At 47.8% G+C, this 25,726-nt stretch overlaps 1 protein-coding gene across 1 annotated transcript in view; it reads right to left on the bottom strand.

Annotated features, from left to right (window-relative positions):
• The window catches only part of MYT1 (myelin transcription factor 1), a 29,410-nt gene extending 6,610 nt beyond the window's left edge, over positions 1–22,800 (bottom strand). Inside the window, exons 1-16 of the mRNA XM_042832264.1 lie at positions 22,746–22,800; positions 20,896–20,926; positions 18,021–18,083; positions 17,227–17,476; positions 15,596–16,466; positions 14,868–15,002; positions 13,344–13,434; positions 12,394–12,507; positions 10,802–11,016; positions 8,097–8,221; positions 7,167–7,436; positions 6,606–6,760; positions 4,942–5,004; positions 4,655–4,723; positions 1,552–1,614; positions 902–985 (exon numbers count right to left, since the gene is read on the bottom strand). Coding sequence (XP_042688198.1) covers positions 902–985; positions 1,552–1,614; positions 4,655–4,723; positions 4,942–5,004; positions 6,606–6,760; positions 7,167–7,436; positions 8,097–8,221; positions 10,802–11,016; positions 12,394–12,507; positions 13,344–13,434; positions 14,868–15,002; positions 15,596–16,466; positions 17,227–17,476; positions 18,021–18,083; positions 20,896–20,926; positions 22,746–22,800 — 2,654 coding nt within the window. The remainder of the gene's footprint in view (positions 1–901; positions 986–1,551; positions 1,615–4,654; positions 4,724–4,941; positions 5,005–6,605; positions 6,761–7,166; positions 7,437–8,096; positions 8,222–10,801; positions 11,017–12,393; positions 12,508–13,343; positions 13,435–14,867; positions 15,003–15,595; positions 16,467–17,226; positions 17,477–18,020; positions 18,084–20,895; positions 20,927–22,745) is intronic.
• Positions 22,801–25,726: the final 2,926 nt, after the last annotated feature.

The following is a 25,726-nucleotide window of genomic DNA, read 5'->3' as shown; positions in this document are numbered from 1 at the left end:
CTGAGTTGTTCTGCACATCTCAGAGGAGCTGCTGCTCATTCTGGGACTAGCAGAGGACCATGGGCTGCTGCTTGTTCTGCAGCACATCAGGACGTTCAGTCCTCGTGAATCCCTCTGCAAGCAGAGGAACAGAACCACAGTGAGGCCATTCGGGTTGTTCTGAGATCCAAAAATCCCATCCCTGATGATGCTCCAGCACATTCCTTCCTGCTGTTAGCTTTCAAGCATCGAGCACAGCCCCAAGCACTGGGAAGAACATCGGTTTTGTGGGAAGCATTCTTGTGCAAGCATCAGCTGCGCTGTAGCAAGCAAATCCTGTAAGATCTCCTTTGCAAGCTCCTTTGCACTGAGAAGTGATCACTTGCAAAGCAGGAGGAGCTGCTTGGTGCACCCTCAACCATCAGTTGAAAAAAAAAAAGCCCAACAGCCAACGGTTGCATAGCTGCACTCACTGCTTTTTCTTTCCTTTACTGTGTCACAAAATGGCATCGCAACACCACCAGCAATTCAGGACTATGTGAGTCCAAAAGGTTTTTTTTTTTTTTCGTGCAGATTCTCAAGTAGGTCGCTTAATTTTTAATAAACTCCGCTAACTCCTGCTAATTATCACACAGTTCATTTAGCTCGGAAGCTTTCCTTCCTGGAGACAGAGGAGCGAGAACAGAGCAGATGGCTCAAATATCATCCGCTTCTCAAAGCTCCTTTCTCCAGCTCGGAATATTCAGCAGTAGCCAAGGCTGTACGAAGCACGTTTTATGTGGGGCAACCAAGCCCTGACCCTACCCATGCCAGCACCCCTCGTGTGCCCACTGCCACCCTGAAAGCCTCCAGCATTTCACCCAACTGTGGGTTTTTTACCCTCATGTGCAACACCGCTGATTTTCTCTTTGTCCGCACTTACTTCATCAGCTCCGGGTCCTCTTTATCATCCTTGGTCGGGGTTATCTTGATCCCACTTTTCTTGGCACGAGGGCAGCCTGACAGACTGTGTTTGAAAAGAGAAGAAAGGGCTGTCTGACTGGCAGGGCCCCCACCTCATCAGCTTCCCCCGAATTTCGCACGCGGTTTTGATCTCTCTCGTTTTGCAGCTTCACATCACGAGAAGTCAGGAGAAAAAAATATGTGTATTTGAGGAGATGGACAGTAATTAACGGTGCCTAGATAAGAAGATATCTGCTAACAGCCTGCAATGTTTAATGGAATTGTTGAAACAGAAGGCTCAGATCTCCGCTATTAATGCTATAAAGTGATAATAGAAGTCATAAATAGGTAGCGTTATTAACAGGAACATTGCATCAGCTAAAATCTGACCCTTTGTCTTTTATTCTATTGAAGGGAGCTTCTAATCAGAGGCTGGAAACATCAAAAAAAGGAAAAAAGTCAGATTAAAGAGATGAAAATAGGCTTCAGTTGTCAGTAACATTAATGTTTTATTCAGAACTTTACAACTCTGCCCACTGCAGGGGGAGGAAAAAGAAAAAGACAGAAAGAAATTAAAAAAAAAAAAAAAAGAAATAAAGAAAGAGAAAATAATTTAAGAGAAGATCTTACCTTCTGTGTGATGCATAATTTCCTGTTATGTGACCAGAGCCGTCACAGCCAGGAGTAGGGCACCTGTGGATGAAAGGAGGCTGCCGTGAGCTGGGGGTCACCCACAGAGTGGGGCTGCACCAAAGCAGGGTTCCTCCCTGCCCCTTCTCCCTCCACAGGAACAGCAGCTGTGCTGCAATGGCCACAGCACTGCTGTCCCTGTGCTGATGGGTGTGGGCATCAGAGGTGAAGAGTGGGGAGGAATGAGGATGTGGGGAGGGATGGAAATCCTGGATGTGTCCCCACCTTGAAGAGCAATGACAATAAAGGAGGCAAGAAAAGGCCTCCAGGGCAATGCCTATCTTCTCGAGAAAGATGAAGGGAGATGACCAATACCATCCTGTGCCACTGGGCTGGATATGAGCATAAGCAAAATACCCCCGAAATATCCTTCAACCATGGATAGCCTGGCCGCATAGGTGTCTTCCCCAGGGTCACTTTGGGTTTGGGTGATGTGGGAAGGCAAAGTTCACTGAAGGCACCCCAGAAGGGAACTCAGAGCCCCAAACTCATCAGTGCTGGAAAGCAACAAAGGAAAAAGGAAAAAAAGGTGACCATAACCTCACTGTGACACTGTGGGTTAGGGATGGGGACTCTGAAGGGGACCTCAGGTCCCTTCCCATCCACTGCATCCACAATCATGGGTTTGGAAGTAAGCATCCAGTGCTCAGCAACATGAATGAAGGCCAAGCCTAGAAGAACGCTTCTGTGATCACACAGCCCAGCACAAAAGCTCGCACACCGCAGAGCAGGAGCAAAGATAATAGTGTGAGCTGAGCACTGCATCATTACAGCCACGGAAGCGAGGAAGGTGAGGGGCTGTGAAGTGCCACAAGCACAAAGACCCGCTCCAAACGCTGTAGGTGAGGCATAAAAGTTGTCATGGGGACCAGCAAGAGAAGCAAGGAGCCCTCGCTGGGGCCACAGTGCCAGGCTGCCAATTAGCCAGCGCTGCTCGAGTCAAGCACATGGAGCTGGAGGGGCAGGGGAGGCTGAGCTGCTGCCTCGAGCTTGCAAAGGCCCCTTGTTCTCAGGGGGATGTTTTGTGCCCTCACTTTCTTTATCCTCAATTATAAGGCTGCCTCTGCCTGGCTTGGCAGCACTGGTTGGAAGATGTTCGGTGCCTCTGGGCATCAGAGACCTGATGGGCAGTGGGGTGGCAGCAGAGCTGCCTGCAAGGCCAGTGCAAGTGAGAAAGGTAACGTGCTCAATGCTTGATCCAGGCAACAACATGAGGGGCTATGAGAGACTGCTCAGACACAGGACTGGTGCAGAAGCAGCAGGGTGAGGGTAAAAGTCCCATAACTCATCTGATAATCAGAGAGGAGAGCGTTTCCCTGTTACATACAAGTAGAGAAAGAATCAAAATCATTCTTTGCTGTTCCAGCTTCGGGGTGGGATGAAATGATGAAAACACCAACACCAAACTCCTTTTGCCTTTCAGGACTTTTTAAAAAGATGGGGGGGGGGGGAAAAAAAGTGATTTGATTTTTATTTTTAATTATCTGGAGACAAATCATTCCGATAGAGACCTCTTATTGCCTGTTTCAGCCTGGAGCTTTTTAGGGGGGTTTTGTTGTTTTTGTTTTGTTGTGTTTTTTTTTTTTAATCAGGGATATTAACCCCTGGAATACAACTTACAATAAAAATGCTGAACAGGGCCTTATCTGAAATTGTGGAAAAGCTCTGAGTGTGATATCTGCAATATCTCCAAATCCCTTTCTCTTTCTCTGTGCCTCCGTCCTCACCAGGATAAAGAAAGAGAACAATATTGGAAAATAACGCTGAAAAGCTTTGTTTTGGCCAGGAGTTGCCTGATTTATGCAGTATTTTGGTAGCAAAACACTACTATCACATGCTTAAGGGCACAGGGGGATGCATCATTCTGGACATCATTTAATTTTAGTGTCACCCACTGAATACAGGACACAGGACTTATTTTGTCTCTGCCCCTCATGAGCTTTTGCTCTCAGTAGAGTTCTTCTCAATTATGGTTATGAATATCTCACCATTGAAATAATCCTAAATTTGGATTCAGCAAAGCAGGAAGCTAAGAGCAAAATTAGCCTACAAAGACAGGCTGTGTGTGTAGCAGGGATGCTGAAAAAACACTCACTTTCCCCCCAGAGATGTGGGTTGGGTGGAGAAGGCTCGGGTCCCCCCATTGATTTTTAATACAATTCCTATTAAAGCTTCCTTAAGGGAAGGCAAACTAAGGGAGCAGTTGGGAAATTCCCCTGGGTAGCAGGGAAGCTCTTGAAAACGAGGAGCATTGGAAATAAAGCTGAAAACAGGATTAGGAGAAACACATCTGAATGTCAACACCAAGCCTGGATTGCTCCCTTCCAGAGCAGAACTGGCAACGAAGACATTCAGGTGTCCATGAGCCTTTTGCTACCCATTAACAGACGTGTGCACAGCTCTTCCCATTTACATCTGCTCCGGATCCTGCCTCATCAAGCACCGTGTGCTTGTCCCACTGCCCCGCCAATCGTACTCCCATGGCAATGAATGGAAATCTCTGCCACCGGATCCCCAGCAGCCCTTACAGCATAGCACAAAACTGGCACGCCGTGTTCTTTGAAAGGGTTCTTTTTGCTACGACCTGGCAGTATTTTCCCACCTGTGTCTGTACCCAGTACCAAAGCGTGTGCCTTTACCTTGGCTTCGGATTATTTGAGAGTCATACAAAAATGATAATAGGAAGGATGATGGCACAAATTTAGGGAACGAGAGCTGGGCAAAAGACTCCAAATGAAAAATAAATGAGCTTATTTTTATCCAACAGAGCCTGTCAGGGGTCTGGGTTATTTCTGAGTTGCCCTGTGATACCTTCTCCCCCAAATACCCCTTCCCACGTGCCACCATCTACCCAATATGACAGCTGGGCTCCACCAGAGCTCCTCACAGGCAGACTGATCAGTTTTGAAAGGAGAAAGGAGGGGATAAAATAGCAAAAGCAGAGCACAAAGGGGGAACAGGGAAGGCATATAGAGAAGAAAAAAAAAATAAGGGAGTGGGGAGGAAAGCAAAAAAAGGAGTTCCAAGTTGAGCGCAAACATACTTGAGGTCAGCAGAGTGGGCAGCCATGAGGTTTCTGAGGCTCTTGTCAGCAAGAGGACAACCAGAAAGGCTGAAAGAGAAGAGATGGAATATCTGGATAAGCCAAAAAAAAAAAAAAAAAAGAAAAGAAAAGAAAAAAAGAAAAAGAAAAAGGGCAGGGGCGTGGGGATGGAGAAGGGTAACAGAACGTGGGGAGGAAACAGAACCAAATTGTCCACATGGTCAAACAATATACTAAAAACTAAAGTTGTATTTAGAGTTTGAACTGCAGAAGAAAGGTGAACCCACCTGCGGTGAGAGGCATAGTTTCCCGTGATGTGTCCACTGCCATCACAGCCTGGGGTAGGGCAACTGGGCAACAACAACAACACATATGTAAGTGCTGGAAAGGGATTAATTCACCCCAGAATGCGAGCCCTCCTTGGTATCTGCATTGGAATGCCCTTGCCTTTGGTCCTGTTCACAGGCAAATGCACCAGCTCTTTCCCTTTTTTGCTCCCAGAAGTTCACGATTCTTCACAATTTTAACAGAAAAAAAAATGTGGAAAATGTGAAGAAAGTGTTTGAAACACTTGGGCTCTCAGTGCTGTTGGTACCCACTCTTCGCCAACAGGAGGGCTGAGAGATGGCACATTCACAACCCACCAGGGACGGCATAAGACACTGAGCTTCAATCAGACACAGGTAGCTCCTGGCTTAACTACAGGTCATTCGTTACAGCTCTCGGGTCAGAGAGGAGCAATGGTACTAAATGAGGAGAGACAGCTCAGGGTTGGCCATGATACCATTTATTTATTCCAGGGAAGAAATTTCTTGCCCTTCATAATGCAACTAAAGCACTGCAGGTCTTCAAGGTTCTACCTCAAGAATTGCTATTCACATCATTGCTGAGTTTCCAAAAAGCCTTGAGAGTTTTGCGTAGGACAGCTGGTTTGTGCTTTGCTAATTTAGGGAAACAACTGCTTTGCCCCTGTGGATCTCTTCCTTGCCTGGCCACACTCTTCCATCAGCCTTCTGCTCGCATAGCCAAGTAACGAGCAGCATTGTATAAGGTCAGCAAAATGAGGCTCACCAGCTCTCCCCTGTTTAGCATATAGGAAGGTCAGGCTGCAGGAAAGAGGCCCAGGCACAGCAGATCCACTGGGAGGGGAGAACTCGGCTCCACAGCCTCCAGACTGATCCCAGCAGCCATGAGAGCAGGGACAAATCCACACTGCAGCTCTAAACACGGACAGTGACTGTGGGGGATCAGCAGGGATGCAGAGCATCGTGTCATCTAATAAAGACCTGGGTCTATTTTCTCCCCATCCAAAGCCATGAATACACACACAGTATAAGACCTCTCCAATGTATAATGCAGCATGACAGCAATCCTGCTGTAGCCAGAGTTCACATTTTGCGGCCCTACTGTATCACGGTGATGTGACTCACTGCTCTACATTAATAACCCAACAAGCCCGGCCTTCCCAACGAGGCACCTGGAAGGACAGTGGGAAGGTGCTGAGCTCCTTTGGATGCTTTTAGCTTCACAGCATCACTCAGTGTCCCAAAGCAAGAGGTTGGGACCTTGGAAAGGGTCCTCCACTGTGCCAGAAATGCTCCTAGAGGAAAATACCATGGAGAATGGGCTCTGCAAAGCAGTTTGCACAGCTGTAGCTGTGAATCCTGAGAGCACAGAACTCCGTAGGAACTGCCCTGCAGCACTGCAGAGTCTCAGGACCATAAGGAGTGGATTTCATCTCAAGGATCAGAAGTTGTATGAAAGTACGGTTTCCCTTTAAGCTTTCATTTGAAACCCTAAGATGAAATCAGAACAGTCACAGCAAGAAAGGCATCTATGCTTCTAATTCTTACAGCGTATCTGCTGACAAATTTTGTCTGCTACCAGCCTGGCTGTCACTGAAGATGTGTTTTTATAACATAGAAAAAAGAGACAAGAAGGCAGGGCTTACGTGAGCAGCTCTTTCTTGATGTCCTTGGAGAGGAATTTAAGCTTGAAGTTAGTTAAGGTAACTTCCCCTGGATATTTTCGTTCTTCAAAGTTTTCCTCTGACACTTCTTGCTCATCAGCTTCCGAGGAGGCAAAAGAGAGGGCTGCAGGCTCTGACTGCAAGAGAACAGCCAGAAGTGGTTGCAGTGGTGCCCGTTGCTGTGAGCTGCAGTGGGAAAGGACCCCAGGTTCATCCCAGCTCAGAGTTAAGGCGGCACTGCCAGCACTCCTGAGACCTGCAAGCACCTTGGTCATCATCTGGAGATCAAACAGGCAGTGATTTCCCCTTTTTGTAGGAGAAGTGTTCAAAGCGTATCTGTACAGGGCTTACATTTGGCTTTGCCACGGTCTTGCAGATGAACTCAGACTTATCCCCAGCAGGACCTGCCTCCATCTGCACCCCAGCCAAGAGACTAAATGACAAAGTAGGGGTGCTGGGAAAAACAGGACAACAGTCCAAGCAAATATGAAATTTATCCCTCCACTGAGATTTGGAACTTAAACATCCAGAGCCACCTCTCACCTCTTCTGGCTCTTCTTCCCTCTGACGGTTTGGTTTAGTGTAGTCAATGGGTCCATCCCATTCATCCTGGCGGGAGGTCTGGCTGGACTGGGGGGAGGTCATGGTGCTGCTCGTGGTACTGGTGCTGTTTTGGCGCTGGGACACATCTGGGGACTTCACACTGGGACTACTGCTGCAGCTGCTGCTGCTGGGAAATGTGCTCTCCCGCTTGCGGTTCTTGTTCATACTCAAATCCAGAGTCCCATTTTCATCCACCTCAATGTCCATGGACTGAAAAGTTGGAAATGTGCCCAACGTTAGCAGCTGCCAGAAATTCCCTAAGGGGATCTTGCCCCCATTTGTCACGGGGGAGCTAGGGAGCAAGTTATTCATTGCCTGTCTTTTCTGCAGTCACTTAGAAGGAACTGAATGGGAAGGGATGCTCTTTCATAAAGATTTTCAGAAATGTGCCATGCAGACACACCCCTCTCCTAAAAGCAACGAAGCATTTTGTCTCAGTTGCCTGAACACAGGCATCTAGAGCCATGTAAGATGTCCCATGGCATCAAAGAAATCTGCCCAAGGCTGGGCATGGGACACAAGACCTCAGGAAAACCCATGCTCCCCTGATGCAACTGGGAAATCTAAAATGACATCAGACACTGAGCAGTGAGCAACTGAAACCCATCTTAGATGGATAATTTGAACCACGATTCATCTCCTGAACATCCTAATACATCATAGAATCCTTGTGATTCTAAGAGCCACAATTACCTCCTCCAAATAGCTCATCACCCAAAGCACATTGGAAGAGAAAGGGCAATGTGTGATAATGTTCTCCTTTCCTCTCTATTTAAAGGTCAAAATGAAAGGGGGGGTTGGAAAAGAAGAAAAAGAAAAAAAAAAAAGGTATTTCTCCCATCTAAAGCTTCCAGTCCCAACCCTGCTCACCTTGCTGGGTGCCTCTTGCTGCTTGGTGCTGAGATTCTCCGGCATTTCCCAACAGCGTGTGGAGAGGTTGAGGATGGCAGTGGCAGCCATGTGAGCAGCCTCAGCGTCGTGGGAGTAGTCAAAGCCTGTGGAGGAAGATGAAGTGCTCTTCACGTAACTGCTGGAGGGGCTGTGGCTGGGGGAAGAGGCCTTTGGAAAAGGTTTGGCTGGAATAAAAAGAGAAGGAACAACAGAAAGCTAATGTAGGTCTGGCACAGGCAAAGCAAGGTGTTAAGTCAGGCTGATGAAGCGAAGATGTCAGCAGTTCCAGTGGCAAACTGCGTTTATTACCAATCCATGGGCTATTTAATTGCTAGGGAGGTGCTGGCTGTGGCCAGGATCGTGTGTGAAGGTTCTCGGTGGGAAAAGTCAATTCATTAAGTAGATCCGCCATCAAGTCCCACAGAACTCAGCACTTTTCTTCATTAAAGCTACCCCTCGGTGGAAGGTGTCAAAGGAGAAAGCTCAGAGAAGCTTCCTGGCTCTCCGTCTGTTCATAACTTATCCACAGAGATGACTTGCAGCAGATTTCTTGTAGCACATTTGAACACTTTAGGATAAAAAATTACATTCATAGCAAAACCGTGGCCATGAAATATGAGCTTCTGATGATGACAGCAGTGAAATACGAATTTCCCGACAGCTGATTTGTCATTTAAATATGTCTGAATAACAGGATTTATTGCTCCTCTGCACATGGTCACTACACCACACCAGTGCTGTATATCACAGCACACAGCAGTGCGATCCAGGAGGTGCTGTGCTCTATTCATACTCGATGGCTAATCCACACTAAAATTTGCCTAAGGTTTAATCCATGCTAAAACTTGCCCTCATCTTGAAACTGGGCCCATTTGGAAGGGCTGTGAGCCAGCCGGAGTTTGCAGAAGTCAGCAGCTTCAGTGGGTGCAAATGGGATTGTCTGCTTCTGACCCATCACAGGGCCATATTCTGACTCAATCAGCAGCATTTTAAAATTCTTAATTAATTTCTCTGGGCATGTTTTGAGGGGAAAACACGCAGCCCCTTCAACGAGACTTGTATGGCTCATCCCAGCAGGGACGAAGCTGCAGGACAAGCTTGGCAGAGCAAAGCAACTTCACGATTGTCACCACAAACCCAGAATATAAGGCATGATAAAATGCTGATCTGCCAAGGACCGCTCCCTTCCTCATTGTGTGCGTACATAATGCGTATTGACATTAATGGGAGTTATGCACACACATGCAGGGGAGTATAAATCCCCCTGGATGATGATCTCTTTAAAATCAGTTCTCAGCGAAAGGAACAGACTCCCCTGCTATGATTGGCAATCATATTCATCTTGTCGCTTTGATTAACTCATTGGAAACTTGCCCGAATGGTTATTCTTGTGTAGGGCTGCTTGTTTTTCAGTCCTGTTTAATCCGTGTCTTTACGGTGGGGTGCGGGTGTTTGCCAGCCCGACCCCACAGTATCCAGGATTGGGAGATGCCAATTTCAATTTCACACCGTAGGCTCAGTGATGCTTTTCCATTTCGTAAGTATTTCTACCGCTAATAGACTCGCAATCAGCAAATTAGTCAAATAAGTGATGAGAAAAAATAGGAAGGATTATCCTAGTGGGTCTGCTGGAATTATTTTTGTCAGTACAATTACCCTGAAAATTCTTCGCTAATATTGCAAATAACACAATCTATTCAGCAAGAGAATCACTTGCTCTGGGAAACAAATTACTTTTCCATCAGACCTAACCCAGGATGACAGTGGCAGTTGTGCTCTCTGGCCTCCATCCAATTTCATTGTCTGATCCTTTACAGATTTAGTACTGTAATAAAGGCAGCTTCCATTGTAGTGCAACAACCGGGATGCTTTCAAGTACGAGCACTTTTTAGAGAGCAGCTGCATCAGGATTAAACAGGATTGTGGAAGTGGGATTAGCCAGACAGAAAGCCCTCTGGAGGCTGCTGACTTCTGCAAACGGAGCTCCTAAATCTTTATTTTTTTTCTTCCCCGGGAAGATGCCTTCAGGAGCACATTTGGAGTCAGAGGGAGAAATTAAACACAGGTCTGACAGAACCAGGCTGGGGCAGTCTGGCTCCTGGTGCTGCTCTCCTCCTGGGAACCCCAGGCTCAGAGGGTTCATCTGACCATTGCATTTTCACCTGCCCTCCCATTGCCCAGCACTGTGAGCAGCACTGTGAGCTCAGTGAGGAGCAGGTGATCGATCGGGGAGCAGAACACGGCCAGGAAGACAAATGGGTGGAATGGGTCATACAGAAGATGGAAGAGAGGAAAATTATAATCCATTTAGCGAGATGAGAAAAGACAGATCAATAGATATGAACTGCAAAGCAGTGGGGACAGACTGAAGACAACTGTGTAACTTATCCCACCTACAGATGTGGCTCAGATTAATGTTCCCACTGCTCAACATGATTCTTCCCAAAGCTGAATCTCAGAATTGCAGGGGTTGGAAGGGACCTCAACACACCACCAAATCCAACCCCCAAGCTCTCCATGTGCCCCTCTCCCCACCAAAGGGATATGTCATGGGGGACCCATTTCTCCTCCCATTCAGGCTCAGCCCTTCCTCCCCAGAGTGATTCACTCGTCACCCCATGGCATGTGGCATGCCAAGAAAGAAAGAGAACACAAAACCCAGCCCTTCCCTGTGCCCAACTTACATTTAAAGGCTTTAGGTGAGGTTTCGCTAGTCTGAATCTTTGGGGCAAGCATGCGTTTGCCAAAAACCTGAGCATCAAAACTTGCATAATCGAAGGTGACCTTGGAGTACTTCTCCAGCTCCTTGGCCAGGTTGGCCCGGGGGGTGGCTGGGACCATGTTGGGCCGGTAACTTCCGTACTGAGGGATCTCCAGCTGCTTCACAAAGCACATAGGCCTGAGGACAAAACAACGAGCACCAATGATTTTTCTTTTTCTTGGGAGCCCACAGCAGGGGCTGCTGGGAGGGAACTGATGTGATGGGAACATGCAGCTGCACCTTGTCCCCAAGGGCTGTTAGAGAAGAGTTGACGATGACTTTTGTTCTCCCTCAGCAAGTCTGCACCTGCTTTGGGACTCTTGGATTCCTTTTTCATTTTTTTCTTTTTTTTTCTTTTTTCCCACCCACCCTTTTAAACTTCTTTTTGCACCAAAAACTAAGGTGTCCATCTCGTGCAAAATATTCTTGCAGGTTGCTGCAGCGTGGCAGTCCTTTTCCAGTGGCATCACATTCAGGTGCCACTCTCCTATGGGTGCCATGACAAAGGACAGCACACAGATGCAGGGATTCAGTTTGTGCTGCAGATCTGCAGCAGTGGTGAGCTCAATGCATGGCCACACCGAGCAAACCTCTCCTTGCCTGCAGAGTCCCTCTTCAAGCCCTGCTTCTGCTGGGTTGCCTATCATGAATCAATTTGTCTTGCATATAAATTGTATATAAATGGCCCATTGTTATTCTCCTTCCCGTGACCTCTTTCCACCAGTGAGTCCCCGGAGCGGGAGCTCCTTGGAGCATGGAGCATCCTCGTGACGCGCTCAGAGCACGCTGTGCCCATCGCGGGCTCTGCTGCGAATAAATAAGTAATCACCCTAAATGGCCTTCCTTTGCAAAGCACCAAGCTCTGTGCACTGGGGTGTTCAGCAGTCCTGGGGAGCAAATAAATAAATTAATCACACCTCGGTGGCTCGGTGGAAGTGCTGCCGTTCCTCTCCTCCTCCTCTCATTGCAAAATAACTAACCATATTACAATCCATCTGTAGCCTCATGAATCACATTGGCTACGAAAGCAGGAATCTATCAGGGACATCCTTACTGCAAGACAGCCCTTTCTCCCAGGAAGAGAAAGATGGGCGAAATAACAAAATAGATGTGAGTGCTTTGGCAATGAGCATAGGCTAAGGAAGGAAAGTGGATGGACTTGCACAAAACGACAACTGAGTGATTTATCGGTAGCCTAAATCTCCTCCTCCCCCTCCTTGAGCCCACCCTACTTATAATGCTAATATAATAGCCATAATTCTCCTGCAGTTTGCATTGCGGTGCTATCGGCACAAATGCCTTCTGCTGCACTGCTAAAACCCTTTGGCCTGTAGCCTCAGCATTAATTGATGCTACAGAAGCAATTCATTGTCCTCAGTGCCCTCCCTGGGATCATCAATTAAATATCTCCCCACCTTGGCGAGACCTATGATCATAATAACAGGACTCAGCAGTATCAGGATACAGCAGGAGCAAGCAGGCTGCTGCTGCAGTTCTGCTTCCCACCCCACATACCTGAGGATCCGGTCAGAGTTGGAGCTGGGCTTTGAAGGATCACCAGACTGGGTTTGTTGCTTTTCATGTGATTTGGCTAATTTTTCAGCAGCAGCAATGGGGCACCCAGATAAACTGTGAGTTAAAAGAAAAAGAGAAAAAAAAAGTAGAGTGTGAGGAACGTACGTGGAAATCTTCACTTGCTCCAGAGTCTCAGAGCTACACTGAACCCATGAGAAAAACATTTGCCTTTAAGGTTTTCCGTGTTAGTATTATCCTAATTTACCATCAGTCTTGGCCAGCAGCAAAGCAGCCAAACATCAAGTGCCCAACCTATCCCCTCCTGACCCCATCTGAGCTGAAGTCCCACAGCAGCAGCATCTAAACTCCCACATCACCTGCACTGCAGACTAATGGCAGCCTGAATATTGTGGAAATCCCCAGAAAGCCTTCAAACTGCCACACCACCAAACACAAACATCACTGGGCGTGAGCACGCTCTGCTTCACATCTCCTCTACCTGCACCCACAGCATTGCTTTGCCCCACTGCCCAATCATAGAATCATTAAGGTTGGAAAGGCCTCTAAGACCACCTAGCCCAACCATCAGCTCATTACCACCATACCACTAAACCATATCACTCAATGCAACATCTACTCTCGTTCTGAACACCCCCAGGGACGGCAACTCCACCACTTCCCTGGGCAGCCTATGTCAATGCATGGCTATTTTTTCTAAGAACAATTTTTTACTGACATCCAACCTGAAATCACTGCTCTATCCTGCTGTCCTGTATTATTCTTTGCCTTATCACACAACCATTAAGGTTGGACAAGACCGTTACGGCCATCTCGTCCATTAGGATCATCCCTTCTTCACTCGCTCCGCTTACAGCACCTCCAAAAGTGAGAGCTGTAATGTAGGAATAAACCTGGTGACCCTGGGGCTGTGCAGCAATGGAAGATGGTACCTCCTGTGCGTGTTGCGGTTGCTGTTGACGTGACCCTGTCCTGTGCAGCCTGGCGTGGGGCATTTCAACACGTTCTCGTGCATCGCCAAGACTTCGGAGCAAGCAAGGGAAGGCAAGAAGGAGTGGGAGGCAAAAAATGATAAAAATCAGAGAGAAGAAAAAAAAAACCAAACCAACACAAAAACCAACCCAAGTCATCAAGTCTTGGCTTCCTAGAAATCAGGAAATGTGAAACCCTGCAACTAGAATCTGTCTGCATGGAGAAAAGTAGATTTACAAGGCAGCATTGCTCAGGTCAGCACTAGATTAGCATCTGGGCACACAGCCGGGCTGCCTCCCTGCTTGCTGATTGCAGTGCAGTTCCCCCAGCCAGCCCCCACTGCCTGCTGCTGTTTTGGAGCTAAGTCTCCCAGTTTCAGGTAGTTTTAAAGTGATTGAAGCTGTATCTCCGCTTTTATCCTGAGGACTAGCCCCTGTTTGATTTTTGAACGTTTTAATCTTCAGGATTATTGCTTTCTGCAGTGCTGACCTTAAAAGTAAAGAAAATAATTTGATTTGCAAGCCTTTCTGAAGCACGCGTCTTGTGTTATTTATTTATTAATATTTTTTCTTGCATACGAGCCTGTGTGAAGATAGCTGTGCTTCCTCCTTGTTTCCTGCAGCTCTCTGCTTATGGCAGGTCTGCAACATTTGAAATTACTGATAAAGAAGGGCACTTCTTTTTTTTTTTCTTTTTCTATTATTTTAGCCTATTATACCATTATCATAAACATAAAACATTTATTTTTATGCCTATGCACAAGGAAAACTATTTAGGACGCTGGTAGAGAGGTTGAAATAAACTCTCCCCACGTATCTGTACATAAAAATCTGTTATGTTGATGATAAATACTTCCTGCAGAAGAGAAGAATCTCAGTACAGTGCTTTGTGAGTTTTACAGCAATGAGCAGAGGAAAATCAGCTGTCCTTCACATTCTGAGCACTTCCTCTCCTTTGCCATATGGCAACACCACCATGCTTGGACGCCAGGAAAGAGTGCTTTCTCCTTCTCCCCAGTGCGATAACCCAAATAGAGGAAAGCACAAGAAATTCAGTGTAAAGATGGGAACTGTTCAGCACACCTCTGGAGATGGGCAACAGTCGATTTTAGAGCACCTTTGATTTTCAGAGAAGGGACCTCACTCTCCACAGGATGGTGCTAAAATCTTTAAGAAGGGTCTGACTTTCCTATAATCACCATAGCATTTCCCGTTAAGATTATTACCACTTTGATGGGGAAAAGCACACCAGAACGATTTGAAAAAGCACTACGCCATGCCAGAGACTCAGTTACACCCCAAAAATTAATTCAGACTTCTGCTGGGGTCTCAGCCAAGACATTTACACCATTTCGGGCTACTTGGAGCGCCTACTGCCTTACAGTTGGCTCTACCCACCAGATGTGAAATTCTCCCCTTAGAAATAAGGTTCCAGTCTAATTCCAGCAAACTGTTATCCCACTGGGCACCCAACCATGTACTTACTCTCAGGGGGGATCCTGTCTTTGTGCGGACAGCCAGAGAGGCTGCGGTGGTGAGGGTAGAGCCCCGTGACATGGCCGGTCCCATCACAGCCAGGCGTTGGACATTTGATTTCTCGCTTCTCAGGTCTTGAGGGATCTAAGGGTTTTAGAGAAAGCATGGTGGAAAGCAAGTTAGCAGTTTTGGAAGGGAAAAAGTGGGAAGGTTGGGAACGTTTATTTGAAAAATGGTCCTGGATGCTTCCCACCGCTCTTCCAGTCGATGAAGGAGGTACCTTTGGGTTTGGAGGCTTTATTTGAAAGTGCAACTGTAACACTGGAGACAAACAGGAAAAGCAATTTGAGCATCTACTGAGCTGGGATATGGAGTCACTCACTCAACTAGCCTGTACTCAGCTGCATATCAAGCACATGCCAACCCCTCGCTGGCTGTGGCTGGACTCCTGCCCTTGCTCCATCTGGGTTTTATACCAACCCTATGGTTCAGACTAAGATTTTCAAGGCCAGTAGGCAATTTAACCATGTGATTCCCCTGCTGAGACTTGGAGCCCCCCGTCATTTTGCACATCTCACTGTTGCCCTCTATCTGTGTCCTAATTTCTCTGGGCATAGAGAATTTGTGGCTTAATTCCCTGCATGTGTTGTGAGCAGCCTACTTATCCTGAAGCTGAGCAGGTCTGTCCCTGACAATAGGAAGAAGAACAGTTATGGAGACACATCCCCATACCCCACCTTTGCCATAGTAGCTCTTTCGGATGCTGTCCAATGGTTTGCTCTGCTTCTCGTCGACCTGGAAGTGCTTTACGTGCTCTCCTGGCAGCCGGCTGGGCTCCCTCACAATTTTCACCTGCTCAGCCTTCAGCGCAATGGCTTGTTCCAGAAGCCCCAGGTTCCCCCTCGTCATCATGTCATACATTTCTGACTCGTCAGTCACCGCTGACTTCTGGGAGTGGGCATCATCATCTTTGTCATCATCCGACCGGACCTCCACGATGACAGAGTACTCGGGTTTAGGGCTGAACTGCCCTTCACAGTGACTTTTCTGCGTGTCCTGAGAAGTGTGAGGAGCTTCTTCACAGATCACTTCGGGAGTCATTTCTTCCTCCTCTTCCTCCTCCTCTTCCTCCTCCTCCTCCTCTTCTTCTTCTTCCTCTTCTTCATCTTCATCTTCATCCTCATCTTCATCCTCCTCATCCTCTTCCTCTGCTTCAGCTTGCATGGCCTTCTGCAGCTTGCAGGACTCTTCACAGCTCACGTCATCCTGGTGCTCTGGACACAACTCGCTGCTGCGTTCACTAGTGACCTCGATGACTTCCTCTGCATCCTCAGTCTGGATGATAATCTCCTTGTCACACTCCTCCTCCACGATCTCCTCTCCTGCATCTTCATGGACCAGGTGCACAACATTGGATGGCGGCTTGGACACCTGCAGCTCAGCTTCAGGCAGCTGCCCTTCGATGGCGAGGGTTTCCTCTGCTATTTGGCCTAGGTTTAGGAGAGAGTTGGCGATTATTTCTTGGTAGTTGCTATAGTTGGCCTTGCTGGGCCCAGACGTACTTGTTGCTGGTTTCTGTCCGTAATGGGCTGATTTTGCTGGGCTTCTCTCTGAGAAAGTTGAAGGAAGAAGACAGAAGGAAGAAAGAAGGGAGGGAAAAAGGGAGGGAAGAAAAGAAGGAAAGGAAGAAAAGCAAAAGGAAAAGAAAAAAAAAAAGGGAAGTAATGATATACACTTATAAACATCTCTTTGTCTTTTTTTAAGCTTAATTGAAACTAGAGCCTTGCTGTTATACACCTGGTGCATTCTAATTTATTGAACTGGGGAATGGCAGATAAAAAGCAGATTTCCTCATGAGAGCTTTTGTGGTGCTCAGATATGAGCTGTTTCCCAGAACCCAACCATCATCAGCTGCCTGCCCCGCATTCTCAGTGCTCCCCAAACAGGGGATCTGCATGGTACGGTGAAGCCATGCCAGGACCCTGGCGGACGTCTGGCTTGTTTGCTTGTTGCTCCTGCCTCTGGAGAGCGGATGCATGTACAGCTCCTGCTCCAGGGAGCCCACTGGCACCAAAGGAGGACTGCAGGCTGCCATCCTCATCATGCAGAGAGCTCTTTTGTGCTTTCCAGGAGTCATTCCCCAGGGAGCATTCCTGATGGAAGAGCTCTCACTTCAAAGACTCCAAGACAATCTGTGCGTAAGCCATCACAGCTTAACCAGAGCTCTGCTGCTGTGCTTCCACCAAACACAATAACTGCGGGACCCATCATCGTACATGATTCAGAGAAGCTATAACTCTTGGTTATTAACACTCACTGCCCTTTATTCATCTACAGAACACAGCTCTGCAATCAATAATGACAAAGCACCTTCTGCCCGCTCGGGGCTGTGGGTCTCCTCCTGCTCCACCGCCTCCGCCTCATCCTCCTCCAGCGTTCCCTCTGACTCCTCAGAGCCAGACTCCTCCTTCACCTCGGCCTCCTCGCTGCCGTCACTGTCAACGTTGTAGCCTTCATCCAAGGCCAGCTTCAGCGGGTGGGATTTGCGCTTCGACACCAGGTGTTCGGCCTCCGCATCTTGAAGTTTCCTCTTCTTTGCTAGAGGGCAGCTTTGCAGACTGCCGGTGGGATTAAGAAGCAGAGAGGGGGCATTGCCCCATTGAGAAAGACATGTTTAGGGCATCTCAACCAGATAGGCAAAGGCAAGCAGGGTGAATACCAGGATATTAAAAAACATTTATTTTTTTAGTATTTTTAATCTTTCGTAGCCAGAAAATCTGCTATCAAACATTGACTTCGTGCAACATCTGATACTGGCTTTGCAGCAGGCAGTGCAAACTTGCCAGACTCATGCCACCAGCCTGGCCTCTGGACAGCTGTTGTCCAGAGAGCAGGAGGACCAACAGCACAGCACCACTGCTGGTAATAGCCACCAGTGTCACCACAAAACCTGGCAGAGGACACAGAACCAGCCCCTGAGCCAGGTGCTGCTGCCTTGGTTTGGGGTCTGCATGAAGGCTGCTGACAGCCTGGTGAAAGAGATGCCCCAACACCCACCCGGACTGATGAACCAACACCAAGCACCATCCAGACCAGGATACATGTGTCTTTGGGTTGCTTGCTGGCATTTTTCCACCCCCATTTCCTCTGACCCAGCCTTACCTTCTGTGTCTCGCATACTTTCCACGGATGTGTCCTGAGCCATTACAGCCTGGGGTTGGACAGCTTGAGAAGGAAGCAAGAAACCATCAAGAACAGCAGTAGGGCTGGGAGAATTCACTTTCGATCAGAAGTGTATTAACTACGGTCAGTTAAACAGGTTCTGTGCACGAGAAACAAAATAGCCACAAAAGGGGAGATAATTTCCCTCAAATGCTGCAACTTGTCCCTTTGAAATCCAAGCGAAGAGGGCAGAAGAGCAGCTTTGCAGTTTGCTAAAAATTAATGAAATGACTCACCCCATTTAATTAGGTGAATGGTTCATTATAGTTTTATGAGTATGTTTAATTAAGGATTTGCATGTGTAAGAGCGAGCCTTTAAAAAGCAGACAACTACTGCTCTCTGCTTCCCCACCTGCACCCCGTAACCTTTTACACCAAATGTGGTGCTCTCACTTTGGCACAAAGACATCGGGGTCCTGTCGAGAAGTACAGGCTGGAATAGGTGGAGGATGCTCAGCTTTTAGCCATGTTGCCACCAGGAGGAATTGCCCCAGAGCACCCACAGCCTCACTTCTGGGGGAACGGATGGGATGGAGGTGTCCAGATCTCCTAAATCACTGCACTTGTTCCTGCTGCTCAGCAGAATAGGACTTGTTAAAGACTCTGGCTCTTCCCTGGCTCTCTGGGCTAGCATCCCTCGGCACAGGGCCACATGCTTGCCCTGCAGAGGTAATTAATCCCAGCTCCAGAAGCAAGAAGGGCCTCAGATAAGAAGCATTAAAGGAAATATTTTCTGGCAAAACCAGATTACGGCATTGATTATAGGATGCCCAAGTGACTTGCCTGATGTCTGAGGGATTCTGGAGACGTGTAGGATTAATAACCTCATTTAGCACCGTATCACCCTTGGCTCAGGAAGCTGGAAGCACTAATGAAATCTCTTGTGACAGCACAAGGGGAGAAGGCACTGCAAGCCCAGAGGGATCCAGCCAGCCTGTTAGGCTAGGAGTAAAAGACATGGGGTGACACTGAATAGAGTGAGGTCAGGCTTTGGGGATGCAGAATCTCTGCTCTCAGCAAAGCCCAATCCTTACAAAAAGCTTGGTATCAGGTGGATGGGAGCTCACTGATGAAGCAGTAGTGTTCCATGCACCAGCAGGTTGGGTTGTTAATGGGTTGGCCCTACACAACACCATGAACAGCCCAAATAGTCTCATTTGAAGATAATTCACCCCAAAACCAGGACATGCACAACTGGCAGCTTCCCTTTCTGCTGATGATCTCCAAGTCTATTGCATTTTAATTACCCTCAGGCCCAACTGAGGCTGCTCTGTGCCCCAGACACACGTTGAAGTGAGCGCAGGCAGAAGACAGAGCAGTGTTTATGGCACCAGTGATGTGCCCGAAAAAGGCTTCATTCAGCAGGAAACAAGGACGGCTCTGATGAAGATGTTACAGGCTCTTAGAAGCTTTCCTGAATCAATTAAAGCTGATTTCCCCCACCTCATTTTTAATGTGGTGAAATGAAGCCTGTAGTAAATAATAAAAAAGAACAAGTCGGGCGGCTCAGAGCGGGGTTTTCCGTAGCAGGTGGCAATTTGGGATGTCTCCAGTGTGTTCATTTAATCCCTTAAAAAGCTGCATTACAGAGGTGATGCTCTGGCCAGAGCTTCCCCGTCCCCACACCTCTGTCCCCTGTGGGGTTTCGTGCAGCTTGGCAGGAATCCCAAAACCAGAAAGGGGTTTTGGGGTCTATTGAAGCCACTCTCCTTCCCTGCCGCAGCCACTGCCCAACCTGCTCTCCCCCTCCTGAAGCCTTCATGTGTTTGACAAAGGGGCCGCTTATTGTTATGCAGACCATGCCCTGCTTCCAATTAGTCGATTAATCGTCCAGTTAATCAGGCAATTAGGTGACAGCTGCAGAGATGGCTTTGTGGAGCACTCTGTCCTGCCCCTTATATATGTCACCTGCTCCAATTACCACCTCCACTCAAGTGTTCAGCAATAAAAGTTGGAGAAGTGGTGTGCCCGCCGCTCACTCCGCAGCTCTCCAGAGTCATCGGGGAGTGGAGGAGCAGAAATGCTCTGAAATTGGGTTGGTTAAGGTCCAATTACTCTTTGACATGCACGGCTTTCTGACGGAGCTGCTAGGCAAGGCAGCCCCTGCTATTAGTGCCTGCTCAGGTTGAAGACTCCTACCTCTCACATAGCCCCTATGCAAGGTTTAAAGGCAGCAGAGGGGCGGGGGAGGCTGTTATTTATAATGAGAAGCTCTGTAGGGCCACAAAGGCTCTTTTGGCTGGTGCTGTAAGCACACAGCGCTGCTATATGAGTGACAATGGGACCTCAGTGGCTCAAAAAGGCACATGGGGCCAAAGGACGAGCATCTGGCCTGAGAAGTGATGGTGCATAGAGTTGTCTGGGGACAAAATACACTAAAAGATTCTGCTCTGTCCCTAGTGATCCTGTAACATTCAGCGTGGACATCAGGCCTTGCTGGGGTAGATGGAGGTTCTTCAGACTAATGCAACACACCCAGAGCTTGTGTTTAGAATCATAGAATCACTCAGGTTGGAAAAGACCTTAAAGATCATGGAGTCCAACCACAACCTAACCATACTGCCCTAACTCTAACAACCCTTTCACCCCTTCAGCCCCTGTGGTTCCTCCAGCACATGTTGACCAAGTGATGCCTCAAAGACTTGGGCTGCAGCGACGTGCCCACCCGTATGAGCCATGCAGTGAGACCTCCACCCATCAGCCCCACAGGTTGGCTCCCCACACCAGGTCCCAGCCTGGTCAGCAGCAGTGGAAGCCCAGCACAGGGTTCTGCATCCCTCCCACCAGCACCGAGGAGGAGGAGCAGGGTTCTTACCTCACCTCCTGGCTGATGAGCTCCGTGGGCACTGGGTATAGAGTAGGAGACAGCAAGGGAAACAAAGACACAGTCAGAATCCCTCATGGTACCTGAGTTCCTGCAGGGCACCTCCCTTGGCAGGTGATGCTCTCCTAGATCTACTGCCTCTGTAGGCCTCCCATTTGGGAAAGAAAGGACAAATCTCTGCCATCGTTTCTTGCATGCCAGCCTGCTAGAAATCATGAACTTGCCTTGGAAATGCTCATGACTGCTTTTGAGCACATGAACATGTGTTTGCAGCATCAGGGGTTACCTCTCTCTTTAAATGAAACTTTAAGTCAGTTGTGCTATACTGGTTTACATGCACAGGACTCAAGTACCTGCAAGCAAGGACTGCTTTCTCACAGCTTGTTTGCCTATAGAATATGTTCCTTAATTACTTTTTGCACAGTTCACTGCTAATTTGCTGCGGTGACCACTTTTACTTCTGTCACATCATCAGGCACATTTTTCTCCCTTATCACACAGACATGGCTTTTAGGGCAGACAATATCTGCTAGGGGTGTTGGGGATTATCCCTCGTTGTCAATAGGAGGACATCCCACTGCTTACAGCAACAACATACAACATCACATTGTTGCTGTAAACCTCCCATCCAGCCAAGAATCCAAACAATCAGGAGGAAAAAAAAAAAACAACACAACATGAGCTAAATTTGCCCAGGCTAAAAAAACTATCACACACTTGCTCAATTTGTTTGAGCTAATTGGGTTTCCTGGGATCCAGCTCCCAGTGGGATGACTCACAAGCTTCAACAAACTGGAGGCACGGGCAAGTCCCACGGTGCATACAGTAAATTACCTTTTCACATCTAGAAACCCAGATTGGAGTGTGGTGATAGCAGGTTGTGAGAAAATAAATAGAATCAGGCCACTCTCATTAGCAAACTGAGCGAGAGCTTTTATGGAGGTGCAACAAAACAATGAGACCCACATAATCCAGCCTGATTCAGCACAAGTGGGTTTTGCTTTAACTTTTAAAAGATGCTGAAGGATGCAGGGAGAAATATGGACCAAGATAAAGTGGGCTGGTCTGGCAAAGCCACAGGGGTGAAGCTGCAGCCTCCCCGTCCATATAGGCCAGCCCCATTCATCCTTCCCATCTGACCACCTTTGCAATTAATCAAATCCACATCCATAAAAAGGAATAAAAGCTGCAAGGGTGCTGAGCAGCCATAAAAAGGAATAAAAGCTGCAAGGGTGCTGTGAGGCCGTGGGGCCACCCAGGCAATGCGCCACGCTCTGCATCACAGCACCTCACCTCCTCCCCGAGAGAAAGCACAGGATGAGAGAGCTGCACATATTTTAACGCTGGAAAATAACAAGCAATCAAGCTTTGCATTAACAAGTTCTCTGTCCTCACGTCCCTGCCGGCAGACAGCCCTGTTTGCTTCTGCAGCATGCACTACTTCTGCCAGGCACGCTCAGATGTGCAACTTCAAAGCTGCTGGCAGAGTGTGCATGATGAAAGCCCTGGGAGCTGATCTGAAGCTACAGCAATTGCCATCCCATAAAGCAACACATGCAAAGGGGTTTTTGCTTTTTGCCTTTTTTTTCTTTGGCTCTTTTTTTTTTTTCCCCCTTAGGTGCAGGAGATGATGGAAAAAGGGAAGGAGGGTTAAATATTACGAGGAGCCATACAACGTTTGTGGCTGAGAGTTTTTCAAGGCTCATAGACAAAGCTCATCAGAGGCAGAGAGGAGGCATAGGTGGTAATTTAAAGAGACCCCACCCAGCACGGACCTGGCAAAGCAAAGCCCTTTGTGGACAAGCAAAGTGCAGGGAGCTTGGGGATAGCCAGCTGCTCACCTCTGACGGACTTCGATCGCGTGCGTGCTCTCTTATCATCGTTTTCTAAACTCATCTGGAATGGAAATAGAAGGTAATCGTGTAAAGATAACATGAAAATTGTCGCCAGAAGCAATTATCCCATGTAGTTGTAGCTCTGTGTAAATAGCTGAAACAGCCCTTTCTTGCGTTGCTTGTAGTGTTGAAGCCGAAGTTATTCATTTTAAAGGTGGAAGGAACGGATTGAACTCCCAATATTAGCAACTTGATGCTAATTTCCACATCCTAGGACACAGGAAGGACTCTCTGCTGGTAGAGAGCACACAGTTGCAACAGCCCCATCAACGACAGCCATGGGGTCCAAGAGCCTTTTGCTAAGATCAGAACAGATTTCTCAGGATTCACACCAAAACAAGTGACCCAAAACCTCTGTGAGCAGCCAGCAGATTTCAGCATTCAGAATGCTCTGTATTTTCGGTGGAGCTGATCCCGTGCCCGGGTAGGGTGACCCTTCATGTAACGCACTAAAGAGCAACCTCTCCTCTGTGCTCAGATATGGCACAGAGGGTGCATCGAAATAACCTCTGCATAACGTGGACATCAAACAGGAGGGTCTGCAGGGAACACGGGCATGAATAAGTAACATTACGGACTTCAAAGCACTTCCTATTAATTAAACATCACAGCGTGCCACGAGGAAGGCTGAAATGCAGCCAGCGCTGGGCTGCAGCACAGTCCCCCAACCCATGGTGTGGGTGGGAGAGCTGAAATTAGTCATAACCAGAACTGGTAGCAAAGGCAGAGGGTGTCCAGGCAAGGGGACACGATGCCGCCAGGATAGCAGAAATGGGATGCATTTCACTTGTGAAGTTGCCAAAGGGATTAGGGAGCTGATTTAATGCATCACTCCTATCCTGCCCAGGGGATTGTGGCTGCTTGGATGAAGGTTGCCCAAATCTCATTGTGCAGCCATCCAGCAGGGATAGGGCCCTAAGCAGCCTTATCTGCTGGGTAGCAACCAGCCCACTGCTGGGAGTTTGGAACTGGGTGATCTTTAAAGTCCCTTCCAACCCAGCCATTCTATGATTCTATGTTCTACTATGAAGGTCTCACATTCACAGCATCTGAGTCAACAGGGTAGGCAGAATGGCAGTATGAAGGGCAGTGAACGGAAACCTAACAGGTTGGGAAGGAGGTGATTTTGGCTTTAATGCAGAACATGACTCTATGGGACATTTTCTCCTGGGAAAGAAAGAAAGAAAGAGGGAAGAGGACTGCTTCCACAGGGGATTTGACCTAACAATAACAAATGCTCTTCAGCACGTGCCATTTGGAGCATCCTCTACAAGTCCAAGCTGGATCCAGCCAGCTCCTGTGCCAGCTCCAAATGAGAAAGTTTGAAAGCAAACTCACGTGAAGGAGAGACATGAAAGGAAAGGGCACATGTGGAGAGCATGTGCTGCCCCTCTCCCACATGCACCTCAAAACTCTTCCTAGCTGGTTGCTGGGCAAGCAGGAGGAGGTGACAGAAGTCCCAGCCAATGGGGCAGCATGGCTGGAAGCCCCTCATTGTAAGAACCCCTCTGCCATAGCCTTCCAGCAACTTGCACCAACACAGCAATTTATGTGATTTACAGGATAGGAAGATGGGAGAGAAAAAAAAAAAATCCTAAAAAAAGAAAAAATAAATAAATCAAAACCTGAAGCAATTTATGCATCCTGTCAGCATTCAGCTCCTGGCACCACGGTGTAATGCTCCACGTTTATTACAATCTTCCCAATAACACAGCAGCCAATTACCATAATTTCTATTTTTAAAGCCCCAACTCCCTAAAGACCAGAAGCTCATGCTTAAAGTGAAGAGAGGAGCAGGTGTCAAAGGGACTTCATTACATTTATGAGCCTTTCAGAGCCGCCCAATACTCAGCATCTTGCTAATGCCACGCACAGACAATGCTACACGTGACTGCTGGGAGCTCATGCTATCCCAAAATGAATTTCAGAGAGAAATGTTTTTTTGGTGGTTGTATTCCCTTTTTTGACAGCATTCCCAGGGATTGGCATGCCTTCAGCTGGTGCCTGGGCAATATGGGTTTCCCGATGATAAATTATTTAGAGTCAGTACAAGGCAGGCTGAGGGCAACCGAGCCAGTTCACACATCATGAAAACAGCCCAGAGGAAGGGACCAAAGGGAAAGCATTGCAGCTCAGGTTCTCAGGATCAGGTGCAGGAGGTTGCAGGAAGCCACTGCCCTGTGGTGTTCTCATTGAGAAGCCCTGTGGACAGAGCACTGCAGGGTGAAACTTCAGCTCACACAGCGTGTTTGCAGACTTGGAGATCACTGAGGCAGCCACATTTGTTCTCCCTCTTGCTCGCCTAACAGCCGGGTCGAGAAACTCTCTGGATTTCATTATTTTTATCTCTTAATGGAAAACAAGCAATTAGAAAGGAAATCTGGAAAGAAATGATTGCTACCAGATGCTGGCCCCTGAGTACATGAGTTCAGCTAGGACGAGGCAGGTCTGTACAACTCCTTCTCGCTTTAGAAGCCTCCAGAAGGTCTCCCAGCCCTCTTCCTTTGGACCAAGCAGACAACAGATCCTACATGGGATCGGGATGCTCATACTGTGGCTCAGCCACGCCACTGAGGGCATCACTGGTGCCTTTCCTCCTGCCCTATTCTCTCCAAAGGTCCTTTGGTGCAGGAACTGTTTCTCACTGTGCCCTGCACAGAGAATCCTCCTTGGCATAACACAGGCAACACTGATGGCATCCTGATGCCGCCTATCAATAGGGCTCAGAGAGAGAAACTCAAAAGCCAGTTTAACCCAAGCGCTGTGTGAATTTTAAGATCCTCCTCACACAGTTGCAGTCCTGCTCGGCTCCCAGGATCACAGCAACACAGTGCAGGAGCAGCACAACAGAGCTGACATATAATTTTTACAGACTATCTACAGAGTTGATATTTTCATCTTCCCTCATCTTAATACACATTTATTTT

The sequence above is a fragment of the Centrocercus urophasianus genome, unplaced genomic scaffold (assembly GCF_019232065.1).
Source record: "Centrocercus urophasianus isolate 14NV4802_14NV808 unplaced genomic scaffold, USGS_Curo_1.0 seq_38, whole genome shotgun sequence".
In the NCBI taxonomy this organism is placed as follows: domain Eukaryota; kingdom Metazoa; phylum Chordata; class Aves; order Galliformes; family Phasianidae; genus Centrocercus; species Centrocercus urophasianus.
The sequence above is the reverse complement of the archived record's forward strand: the minus strand, read 5'-3'. Positions and strand labels throughout refer to the sequence as shown.